Source organism: Peromyscus eremicus, chromosome X, assembly GCF_949786415.1.
Source record: "Peromyscus eremicus chromosome X, PerEre_H2_v1, whole genome shotgun sequence".
NCBI lineage: Eukaryota > Metazoa > Chordata > Mammalia > Rodentia > Cricetidae > Peromyscus > Peromyscus eremicus.
In genome coordinates this window covers 25,204,509-25,216,848 of record NC_081439.1, presented here as the reverse complement: position 1 = coordinate 25,216,848, position 12,340 = coordinate 25,204,509, and the positions used below count along the sequence as shown (strand labels likewise).

The window sequence follows — 12,340 nt, the reverse complement described above, 5'->3', positions numbered from 1 at the left end:
GAAGCCCTGTCTCAACAACAAACAAACAAATAACAAACCAGAACAAATGAACGAACGAACAAACAACAACAACAACAACAAAAACCTCATGAAATCACTATGTCATTAGAACATGGAATTTGGAGTGACCTCAATTTGTGTTCCTGGGCCCATGGGCACTCATATATGGCTCCAAAATAAACTCTTTCTTATGCCCTTTGAGGTGACAATTGTGATTTCTTTTGTGTTGACAGTGCATTTATAAATGTATGATTATTGGATGTTAAGTGACAGTGATTTGTTTCAGCTAGGTCTTAACTGTTTGACTTTGACATTTTGCTCCTGTCAGAGCAAATTCTTGAACAAATGACAACTGCTAATACTGATCTTAATGGTCCCACACAGCAGGAAACCTGGATCAGGAGATAACCTGGCTAGGTTTGCTCTGCTTTTCTTGGGGATACACAAACATTCTGTCCTTTATGTGTTTTTAAGTATGTTGTTTTCCTCTCTGTTGGTGTGATTAGAGCTTGAACTTGTGACTCTTCTGGACACCGATGGAGCAGCAAGATTTGCATAGTCCTTCACCACCCATCATTTTATCTCTTTTGCGCTGGGTGTTAAGAGCACGAGGAAGTGTCTACCTTCTCCTAAAGTCCAAGGGTTGCTTTGTCTGGAATTTAAAACCCATTTCCTGTTTGCAGTCACAACCCAGCCTTTTTTTCTAAACTGCAATTCACAGGGACAAGCTGCTTTGGCAAGGAAACACTCCTCTTGTTTTGTTTCAAGAAAGGCCTAGAGAATTCTAAATGCCCTCAAATTCTAAAATGCCTCCTCCCCACCTGCTCAACCAGCATTGCCCCAGAGAAGAGCCTTTTGCCTTCATGCTCTGTAAGAAATTCTCGTGGAAAAAGGCAAAGCAATTTATTTAGTTCTGTTTTTTTACTTTCCCCCAGGGTGGGGGTGTGAGATCAGAGAACAACTTGAAGAAGCCATTCTCTCCTTCTACCATGTGAGATCTGGGACTGAACTTGAGCATCAGATGCAACCAGATTGAACTCAGATGGTCAGGCACAGAGCCATCTTGCCAGCCCAGATCTACGAGAGCACTGGGTAGCAGACAAACAAATGCAACCCTTTCCTCAGCAATCAGGTACGGACACTACACTTGGAAACTAGTTGTGCCCTAGAGTGAAAGAGACTGTGACATATTATATTTAAAGACATTTAAATCCAATGGGATAATACTTACGTTCTTTCAGGTTCCACAGGACCCTGTGGCTGCATCATTGGTACAGTGAGGCATTTGCTTTAAGTGAAAACAACGAGAGTGAGAAGAGTCAAGGACTAAGAGCACAAAAGGCGATAAACAGTGAGTCAGAGAGATGCTTTGCGTTTACTCTGTGTAGAGACAGGCATCAGCAGCACTCTGCAGGGAAGCTGACAACTCTGTGAGAATGACAGATAGTGACCACAGCGGCTGGAGTCTGAGGCACCAAAGGAAGGGATAACACTTGACCCTTCTACATGATCCAGTTGCCATTCAGTTTAGCATTTATTGAGCATCAAGTGTGGCAAAGATATATTCACTTTATATATCACCTTCTACGTGCTTTCAACTCTGAATTTGGATAACATCATTGGGTTGAAAACTTGAAAGGACTAAGTAAGCCCACCTGAAACTCCTTTATATAAGAGAGATGTCTTACAGATTCTCCGTTTAGGATTGTGCAGTTATTTGAGGGAAATGGGAGCAAGAAGGGGAAAGACTAAAATGCTGAAGCTATCATAAGGAACATTAGATAGACTAATTGAAATCTATACTTTCAGGTCCAGAGGGGCCACTTCATTCCCCACTCTTTTTAAAAAAAAAAAAAATATATATATATATATATATATATATATATATATATATATATATATATATTCTATGTATATGAGTGCTCCACCTGCATGTACGACTTTATACCAGAAGAAGGCATCAGATCCTTCTATAGATGGTTGTGAGTCACCATGTGGTTGCTGGGAATTGAACTCAGGACCTCTGAAAGAGGAGCCAGTGCTCTTAACCACTGAGCCATCTCTCTAGCCCTCAGCTTCCCCACTCTGCTAGTTCAGGTACTGAATGTTTTCGAAGAAGACCAACCCTAGTAAAGCTAAAGCCTGTGCTACCAGCTTCGAGGGTGCAGTCCAAAGCTTTGGGGGCAATGTTTACTCTATACTCTGGGCGGCCCACTTTAATGCTTAGCTTTACCTTTTCAGCTTTCTTACTTGCCACCAGTCAGGGCAGTCTTCCCTTGGAATATAGCGTATGTTCATGGCTGGCTGGGAACCATGACTTTTCTTTGAGTGGCTGTCATATTGGGGTGGAGTGGTACTTGAGGATGATGCATCCATTCTGAGAACAGGAACTGCCCGAGGAATCTTCAGCTTTGGAGGACAAGAGATTTTATTATATCACAAAAGGGGCACAGATCCATGAACAAAATATACCAGTTCCTACACAAAAGAGGAAGGATGGAAGAAAGGAAAGGAAGGAGGGATGGAGACAGTGTTAAGCAGAACAACTGTTAACTCATGCTTTGGCTAATTGGAAACTCCTTTGCAGAATGTTGTGAGGCTGTATCAGACAGCCCAGCAATTACATGCTATACATCCAGCAGTGAAACCCAAAGGTGTACAAAATAATGATCACAGTAGAACTGTTGGAATTCAATAAAATTGGAAACTACCAAAATACTTCTCAAGATGACAAAATACAAAATATATTGTTGCTTCAGTAGGCTGAGAAATGAATTCCCCAGATGTCCATATCCTAACTCACAGAGTCTGTGGACATTTTCCATGGTGGAAGGGACTCTGCTGACTGTGACAAAGTTAAGGTGTTTGAGATGGGGAGATTATTGTGGGAGAGAGGGATGAGCCTGGTATAATCAGAGGTGTCAGAGATTAGGTAGAACATGGGAACATGTGAGCAGAGGCATAGTGCAGAAAAGCTGCTGCCCCTTCGGTACCGAAGATGAAGAAAGGCACCTGAAACCACTGAAAACCGTGGCCTTCAGAAGCTAGGCAAGGCAAGGAAACACCCTTCCCCTATAAAGTCTGCAGAAGAAACAACTGACTAGACCGCTTTTAGGCTTTTGAACCTCAGAACTATGAGGCAATAACTCAATAAATTATGTTGCTTTAGGCCACTAAATTTGTGGTAATTTGTTGGAGCAACAATAACAGAATAGGTCAGTAGTATAATCATACGACAGAATTCTATAAGCAATGAGAATAAAATATAATCACTTATTAAAAATCAAGACTCCCATAAACTGAACCCCCCCAAAAAACAGGCAAGTGACTGTGTGTGTGTGTGTGTGTGTGTGTGTGTGTGTGTGTGTGTCTGTCTGTCTGTATAAATCAAGCAAACAATCAATGAGGTTGAACATCTAGCTAGCAATTGCTCTTGGCTGATGTACTAACTGAAAGGAAACCTGAGTATTCCTGGCATTTCCTGATATTCTACTTCTTAATCTGAATGTGTTTTATGTAGATTGGTTCAGTTTCTGGAAATTTACAAGCTGAGCATATTTGTGTGCTTTTCTTAGTGTACATTATACTTCATTAAAAATCCATTTTGTGTGTATGAACTCTAAATTTGAATTTTTCTTGCATTGTATTTTCCTCTTTTTGTTTCAGGGATATCATTTATTTGGAGTTGAAGATTTATCCTAGAACTCCTTGTTATGAAGGATCCCATTGCTGATAAATTCAAAGATGTGTTCTCACCAAAGATAAACACATTATAAAATTCCTCAAATGCAATCTGAGCAGACTCACCAAAGGGTTGTTTTCCCTCGTCCCCCACACTCAATTCAGAAAATAAACTCTCTACTGAGTCCTGTGGTCAAACATACACACACACACACACACACACACACACACACACACACGCACACACGCACACACGCACACACGCACACACGCACACACACACACACACACACACACAAACACACAGGAGAGTGGGAGGTAAAGGGAGGAGAGGGAGAAGACAAGGGAGAGAAGGGCATTTCTCCTCCTTTCATGACACACTCTTTTCTTTGGTTAATTTTAACAGCTTACACTCAAAACCAGCCTTGGACTCCATGAACATTGAAGAGAAGAGTGCGGAAAGATTGTGAAACCCGGAGGGGTTGGGAGGACTACTGCCAAACAGTGTCTTCTGGACATGGAATAGCTGCTGTGCTTATGAACCCACAGAAGCTGGGGTGGCCTGCAGAAGACCCACTCGAGGCAAGCTGGTCAACATTCCAGCATGGAAGAGGGGCTCACAAGGTCTCACCTCTAGCAGAGGAGCTGTTGGCAATTAATGGCTACTGAGAAACAGAGGGTCAATTTTCTTTAGGGGTGTGCTCCTGATAGGTGGACCACACTCCAGTAGGTGACCCCACAGTCATGAGTATATAGGCAGCACAAATTGAACTTTGTGTTTTATTAAAAAAATAAATAAATAAGAAGAGGACATAAAGTTGTGGAGAGGATGTGTCGTTGGGGGTCCAGGAGGGAGTAGAGGGTAGATATAATCAAAATATGTCACACATATGCATGCAATTCTCAAAAAAATGAATAAAAAACATTTTTTATAAAAGGACTTGGAACCCTATGGCCATTGAGTTGTTTGCTGATTTTCCACACATTTTTCAAAAAAAAAAAAAAAACCCTTGCAAGAGATAAGTGTTAGAATTCCCTGGTGATATGAGTAGCAGTCCAGTCATCCTTGTTCCACATCTAGTATCCTCCTATGAGTAAGTACATACCATGTTTGTCTTTCTGAGTCTGGGTTACCTCACTCAGGATGATTTTTTCTAGATCCATCCATTTGTCTGCAAACCTCATGATGTCATTGTTTTTCTCTGCTGAGTAGTATTCCACTGTGTATATGTACCACATTTTGTTTATCCATTCTTCAGTTGAAGGGCATCTAGGTTGTTTCCATGTTCTGGCTATTACAAACAATGCTGATATGAACATAGCTGAACAAGTGCTCTTGTGGTATGATTGAGCATTTCTTGGGTATATGCCCAAGAGTGTTATAGCTGGATCTTGGGGGAGATTGATTCCCAGTTTTCTAAGAAAGCGCCATATTGATTTCCAAAGTGGTTGTACAAGCTTGCATTCCTACCAGCAGTGGAGGAGACTTCCCCTAGCTCCACATCCTCTCCAGCATAAGGTGTCTTCAGTGTTTTTGATCTTAGCCATTCTGACAGGCGTAAGGTGGTATCTCAGAGTTGTTTTGATTTGCATTTCCCTGATGATTAGGGATGTTGAGCAATTCCTTAAATGTCTTTCAGCCATTTGAGTTTCCTCTGTTGAGAATTCTCTGTTTAGTTCTATAGCCCATTTCTTAATTGGACTGTTAGGCATTTTGATGTCTAATTTCTTGAGTTCTGTAGCCACTCCTCCATGACCGCACATGCACTGGCAAGATGCTTAGTCATCCCAGGGCCTTACGTCCTACATAATCCGTGTGCTGCGTGATCATGTAATTTGCGCACAGCGAGATTGCGAGATCGCGTAATCTGTGCGCATGAGTGGCATAGCTATGTAAGCCCATATGCGCGTGTGCGGGGGAATCTATAAAAGCACGTCCCACTCATCTCTCCACTCTTCTCTTCCTGCACGATCATTCCATAGACCTAAGCACCCACTTCTGTTCCCTATTCTTAATAAATTCTTATAGTGGGTTTTGTTGTACCTTGTGGCTTTTCTCATGGGATAAACAGCATTGCTTAATGAATAACATTGCTCCACTTAATAAATAACAATAAGATTTGGTGGTTTCTAGCTCCTAATTTGCCCTCTGTGCTTAGATTTGTTTGAAATAAACTTCAGTGGGAATTATGCTTTTTAAGTAGAGAATTTAGTGACTGTTAGTAAATGTATCCAGTTCTATGGCCATCGTTACAATCTATCCTTGACATATTTCCATCACTCCTATAAAATCCCTCCTCTCCTTTTGCAGTCAATCTCTATTTCTGAGCTGACCACAGCCAATGTCAACTGGACATGTGTCTCTGTAACTTTGTCTAGTCTATGCATTGTTGTTCAGATCACAGTTGTTTGCTTGCTTTGCATGCTAGAGTTGAACCCAAGGTCTTGTGCATGCTAGACAAGTGCTCTACTACTGAGCTACCATTCCAGCCCCAAGACTTGTGAGTTTCAAGCAGCAGGCCTGCAGCAAGTACCCAACCAAGCCCAAACAGCAATGGTTCTGAATACAAAGTGAAAGCTCAAACAGTCCTACCTATTTCCTAGGACTACTATAACACACTGCCACATGTTTGGTGGGTTAAGATTATGGAAATTCTTCTTTTGCAGTTCTAGAGGTCAAAAGTCCCAATTCAAATTTCCACTCTGGCCATACTCTCTCGAAGGTTCTAGGAAAGGCATGCCTTTGCTGATCTAGCTTTTGGTGGTAACAAATGTTCCTTGACTTGTGGTATTATAACTCCAGTGTCTGCGTAAGTCTTTACACAGCCACCTCCTCTATGTATCTATCTCCCTGTGTCCCCTATCTTACATAAGCACCAGTCTCCAGCCTCATGGGCCACTCTTGTCCTGCATGATCTCAACCTGACCTTTAACTATAAATTAAGTCTACAAATACCTTGTTTCCAAATAATGTCACATTTTGAAGTTCTGTATGGACATGAAATTGGGTAATACTACTGAATATATTTTTTTAAATGAGTTATTTTTGTCAGTTGAGTTGATTCAGGAAAATGGTATATAGGTTTTTCTCAGAAAGAGAAAAATAATCAGAACTTAAAACACGCCATAAACCTGAGAGGCCCATTTAAGATGATGTCCTGGGGAACCTGGAGGCCACTTGAGACACCTCCTAGCATGGGAAGCGGCTGCTGCCTGCGTGGAAATCCTAAAAGTAGAAGGCTATCTATGGCTATCAACAGAAGAAAGGGGTGTGCAATCTGCATATACTTTAATGATCTAGAGCTGTCCAAGTTTTGTTTGTTTTCCTATAGAAAGGCTCCACCCCTGGGAAAAAGTTGTCTAGAAACTGTTTTGAAGGGACTCTGTCTAAAATAAGATGGAATAACCCAATATAAGGCTTGGGGATTGGCAAATGTAAGGGCTAAGTATCAAGGCATCTTTCCTGTCATAAAGTTCCATTTTGATCTGTCCTCTCAGCCGAAAATTGACACAATTCTCTCATATGATAAAGAAGTTTGAGAAACTCATGCAGCTGCCATCACTACCAAATCATAATAGGACCATGTATAGCTATGTAAGAATATCTGTTTTTCATTATACTCTTGTTACTTGGCTTAACCCTGAAAGGGTCAGAAGTCCCAGTGGTTCCATGATCCCTGCTCCAAAGCAGGCTACCACTTGATACAGACCAGAGCATTGTAAAGGGAAGAAGTTGTAACTTAGAATAAGGTAGCTATAACAACGGATGGAGACATAGTCTGGAAGTTTTTGTTTTTGTTTTAATTTTTGGTTTGTTCTTTTTTTTTTTTCAAGTCAGGGTCTCACTATGTAGCTCTGGCTATCCTGGAACTAATGGGTTGTTCTTGGAATGTGCTTTTGTGCCCCTCACAGGTGTAGTAAGTGGGAGTGGGTTTATTCAGATTACTCAACATCTTCCTTTCGTTATGCAAAGAAGTTTCCAAGCATGGGTTATCCTTGTGACTTGTATACAGTTTAGAGTCATGTGCTCTTTGCTCATTTGACCTTCTTTAACTGTCAGAGTGCCCTCAGAGTATAAATTGTCTGATGCTCTGAATAAGTTGGCTATCGCATGAGACTTTAGTCTGCCTCATTTCAAGGCCCCCACTTCCCAGGCTCACGCCGCCAACTAGAATGGTAGCATACACTCATGAATGTTGTTCATTTATTGTTACACTATTCACAATAGCTAGGAAATGGAACACGAATAGGTTTCTATCAACAGATGAATAGATAAGAAATGTGATCCATATACACAACAGAATTTTATTTAGGTGTAAAGAAAGCCAGAATCATGACATTTGCAGGGGAAATAGATGGGAACTGGAAATCATTATGTTAAGTCAAATAAGCCAGTCCCAGAAAGACAAATGTTGCATCTTTTCTCTTATATGGAAAACCTAAATTTAGAATTACATGTGCGTGTGTGTGTATGTGTGTGTATGTGTAGATCATAAAACTAGAACAAGGATAATAAAGGTGGAAGGAGAAAGCTTAAGGGAAAATGAGAGGGTAATGGACTACATGGGACATACATGCAGAATGTGAAAAGGAACCAGTGGAAGACGACGACGACGACGACGAGAGAGGATGAATTATAACAAAATGTAATGATGCATATGTACAAATATTCCAGACTTTGTATGTCAACTTAAAAAATAATTGAAAAACGGACTTACTGCCCTCTCTGGGAAAGTGGGGGCTCTGTGTTTCTCCTCACTGAATGCAATGTGCAGATCAGCATCTGGAAAGCAAAAGCAAATAGAACAAAGGAAACCACCCAGCGCTGGGAAACAAAACATTGAACCAGTCTACATGAACAATACACCAGAGCAACTGAATTTTTGGGCAATGCTCAACTCAAATAGCACTCTTCAAGTGCCAGCAACAGACACATTGCAACGTCTGACTGAAAGTTCAAGTTCCTCTAAAGCCTATAAACAATGTATACCTCATTCCCACAAGTTACGAAGAAACCAACATACCATATAGAGTAGCCAACAACTTTAAATAAATCTTCTAATGATAGCTATCATCATGTTGGCATATGTGATAGTTAAAACTATTACTTAAATAATATATTTTGCTATATATTTGAAAAGCAGGGTCGCTTCATGATTTTGTTATTTATAAGAAGATAGAACTGAGCTTTCTCTGTCTCTCTGTCTCTGTGTATCTCTGTCTCTGTCTCTCTCTGTCTCTTTCTCTCTCTCTCTCTCTCTCTCTTTCTCTCTCTCGTGTGTGTGTGTGTGTGTGTGTGTGTGTGTGTGTGTGTGTGTGCTTGAGACAGGGTCTCAGTATGAGGCTTAGTCTTGCTATATAGTTCAGGCCAGGCTCAAACTATGATCTTCTTGCCTCAGCCTCTTGAGTATCAGGATTACAAATCTATGCCACCATGTCTGCCTTTGATTAAAAACGAAGCACACATACAACCCTTTCCTTTCCTTTATTTTTGTTTTATATACAGGTGTTCTGCTTGGCTCTGTGTGTGTGTGTGTGTGTGTGTGTGTGTGTATACCACATGCATGCAGTGCCCAAGGAGGCCAGAAGAGGGCGTCAGATCTGCTGGACTGGAGTTACAGCCTGCTGTGAAGCACCCTGTGGGTCCTGGGAATCTCACGAGGCCCTCTCTGGGAGAGCAGCTGCTGCCCTTAACCACCGCGCGTCATCTTTCCAGTTCCTCATTTTCTTATCAAGTGGGAAAACTAGCTGTTTGATCCATGGGGATATGCTCAGCACGTTTTACTTCTAAGGAGTTTGCTTTAAACTAGAAGAATTATGAGAGGCATTAATGGGTCATTACTTGGTCCATGTTTTTAATTTCTTGTTAAACTGTTTTCATAAAGTATATTTTGATCATATTCTTTTTTCCCTTTCCCCAACTCCTCCCAGGTGCTAACCACCTCCCTACCCATCCATGTTCATGTTCTTTCTCTCTCTGTGTTTGTTGTGATTTCAATTTTAAAAACATTTCTCATGAAATGAAAAAAGGCATATATTAATATTGAGGAAGTATGATTCAACTGACACTGAAATTATATTTCATTTTTCAGCATAGCATCTACAATGTTGTATTACTATGATGCCAATCAATATGATATATTTTGTTTCTGGAAAACGGATCTAGTATTGGGCAGGCTTGACCTAGTGGGTCCCCTACCCATCCGAGGTCCAGCACAACAGGGAGTCACACATACATGCTTCCCAGAGGGTGCATCCTGGGGCTGCTTTGCAGCTCTGCTGGCAGCACAGGAACTTCCCGTCCACGAAGAAGCCGCTGTGGTACTTGATAAGCAGGTAGGGGTTGCCCCGTATCTCTGAAGGGCGGATAGGAAGGACACAAGAGAAGGAGACAAGATATCAGCAGACACTGGCCCAAGAGAAGCAGTGCAGTAAGTAAGTGCTATCATCTCAGTACAATGACAATCTCATTCACCAGAAACTGAAGGAAGACCCGGTGTCTACCAAAGCAGCTGTCTTTCACTCAGAAGTTAACAAACCCAAAGAATAAACAGACACCACAGCATGATCCACAGTCTAACCACAGCATAATAATGAATCATTCTGACACGAAAGAGTTAGGAAAAATGCATACATTGGCCAGCTTGCCATGAAGATTTTATAAATATGCCTGTAAAGGTCCTGAATGTTCTTTGGTGGCAGATATAGGCTGGGTGTAGGGCTAGATCATAGGAAAAAGGAGACTTTTGGACAACTTGTGCTTACTGTGGGTTTTCACTTGAAAAAGTTTCAAAGGAACAGTAAGAATTGTGCAGCCTAGCCTCCTGCCACCCTTGCCTTAGACCTGCCAGTGTTCACTACGCTGTTTTGTTGCTTCTTCCTCTTTGTTACACACATCATTGTTGTTCTCAGAATTTGTCGTTATTATTCACTTAATAATTTAGAGTGAACAGCAGGTATATGGCTTGAATAATGTCACCCGTAAATATTTCCCCATACGGTTTCTATTTCCAATGGTATTTATTCTCTTACCTAACTGTAAAGCCAATTGTCAAATTCAGGAAATTGAATATATATTTCATATTTGATTTTCTCTAATTGTTCCAATAATGTTCTTTAAATGACTAATTGTTTCTGATCAAGTTCTTATCCAGTATTATGTGTGAAATTTAGTTGTTTTTGTTGTCTTTGATGATAGTTTCTCATCTTTTCTTTGTCTTTCATGATTTTGACATCCTTGCTCTAAGGAATAAATAATTTGAGGGGCGGTGGGAAGCTATCTTTTTTTTTTTTTTTTTAGACAAAGTCTAGTGTATACAAGTCTAGTCTTGCCTCACAATGCAGCCAAAGCTGACATTGAACTCTTGACTCTCCTGCCTCCACCTCCCAAATGCTGGGACTAGAGGAGTCCACCACCACACCTAGCTAGGATGTATGCGAATTAGAAAAGAGGAGCTAAGGGTGCAGCTTGGTGGTAGAGCTCCTGCCTAGCATACACCAAGTCCTGGGCTCCATCTCCAGCACTGGAAAAACAAACCATGAGAATAAGGCAGTGTCAAGTAAAACAAATTAAATTCCAATTTTGGAATACAGTGCTGTATCTGCAAGAAATTAGCATCTTTTGAAATACAGCAGAGAAATCAACAAGGATTTAGTGGAGAAAAGAGCTCAAGAAGCATCTTTAGGTGGGGAGGGCTGGTTCTATGCATCACTTCAACTCTTCCTTCTTGATTTTACGTTCATCTAGAAAACTCCTAACTTGGAACCCAGGGAGTCCTAGTCTTCCTTTATTAACCCAACTTAAGGAATAGTAATTAATATTGTGCTGGGTCACTGAGGGAGTATAAGATACTATACATAAATCTTTGGCCTCAGATAGTTCAGTGAAAAGTGGGTTTTAGTAATGACATTCACTTAATACAACTCAGTTCAGTGTAGCTGAAAATGCGGGCACCCAAGAAAAACTTCACTAGTGAGTATTAAAGGTAAATTATTACAGAATGAATTAAGACTATAAAATGTTAATTTCTGAGTTTAGGCCCAAATGACCATAGGTTCCCAGGCATATTGCATGTTTTCTTGCTGTCTAAACTCTTGCTCTTAAATGTGTCAATATTTCCAATCAAAAGGATTTAGTTTCCTGAGTAACTAATCCTCCAACCACATCTCGAAGTCCACATTGCAACAATCCCAATACTTAATGGTGATGTTAAAAAATTGTGTGTGACTTTATGTATTTTTCCTCACATGCATTGGTTAGTCTACATACCACCCCTAAGAGTTGGCTGTTCTTGCTATCATGACTCTTACAGAGTTGAATAGACTGATATAGTTTAAATTGGTAAGAATTTGTAAGGGGAAATATTTAAATGAGAGAACCTTTGTCTTCCCACAGCAAGTCAGTTTTTGTTAACTTGATAACAATCTCACCCACCTTGTCTATCCTCCAGCACAGAGACTGGAGAAAACAAACACGGATACTGTTTTTTAATGTCTATTGTACATAGAGATAGATAGGAGCCCTATTTCTGAGAAACATGTTCGCATGAACAAAAGTTTTCAGCAGGGGCCTTCTAAGACAGCTTAGAACCTTCCAGGAACCTGTAAGAATGGTAAAAACAGAAAGCTAGAAGGAACCTGCGTCCCTGACATCCTCGAA

The 12,340-nt window shown here is 40.7% G+C and overlaps 1 protein-coding gene across 1 annotated transcript in view; it reads right to left on the bottom strand.

The window, feature by feature from the left end:
* Bmx (BMX non-receptor tyrosine kinase) overlaps nucleotides 1–12,340 on the bottom strand; it is a 58,358-nt gene that overhangs the window by 31,322 nt on the left and 14,696 nt on the right. The window contains exons 5-8 of the mRNA XM_059250313.1: nucleotides 9,918–10,037; nucleotides 8,400–8,464; nucleotides 2,234–2,409; nucleotides 1,232–1,288 (exon numbers count right to left, since the gene is read on the bottom strand). Coding sequence (XP_059106296.1) covers nucleotides 1,232–1,288; nucleotides 2,234–2,409; nucleotides 8,400–8,464; nucleotides 9,918–10,037 — 418 coding nt within the window. The remainder of the gene's footprint in view (nucleotides 1–1,231; nucleotides 1,289–2,233; nucleotides 2,410–8,399; nucleotides 8,465–9,917; nucleotides 10,038–12,340) is intronic.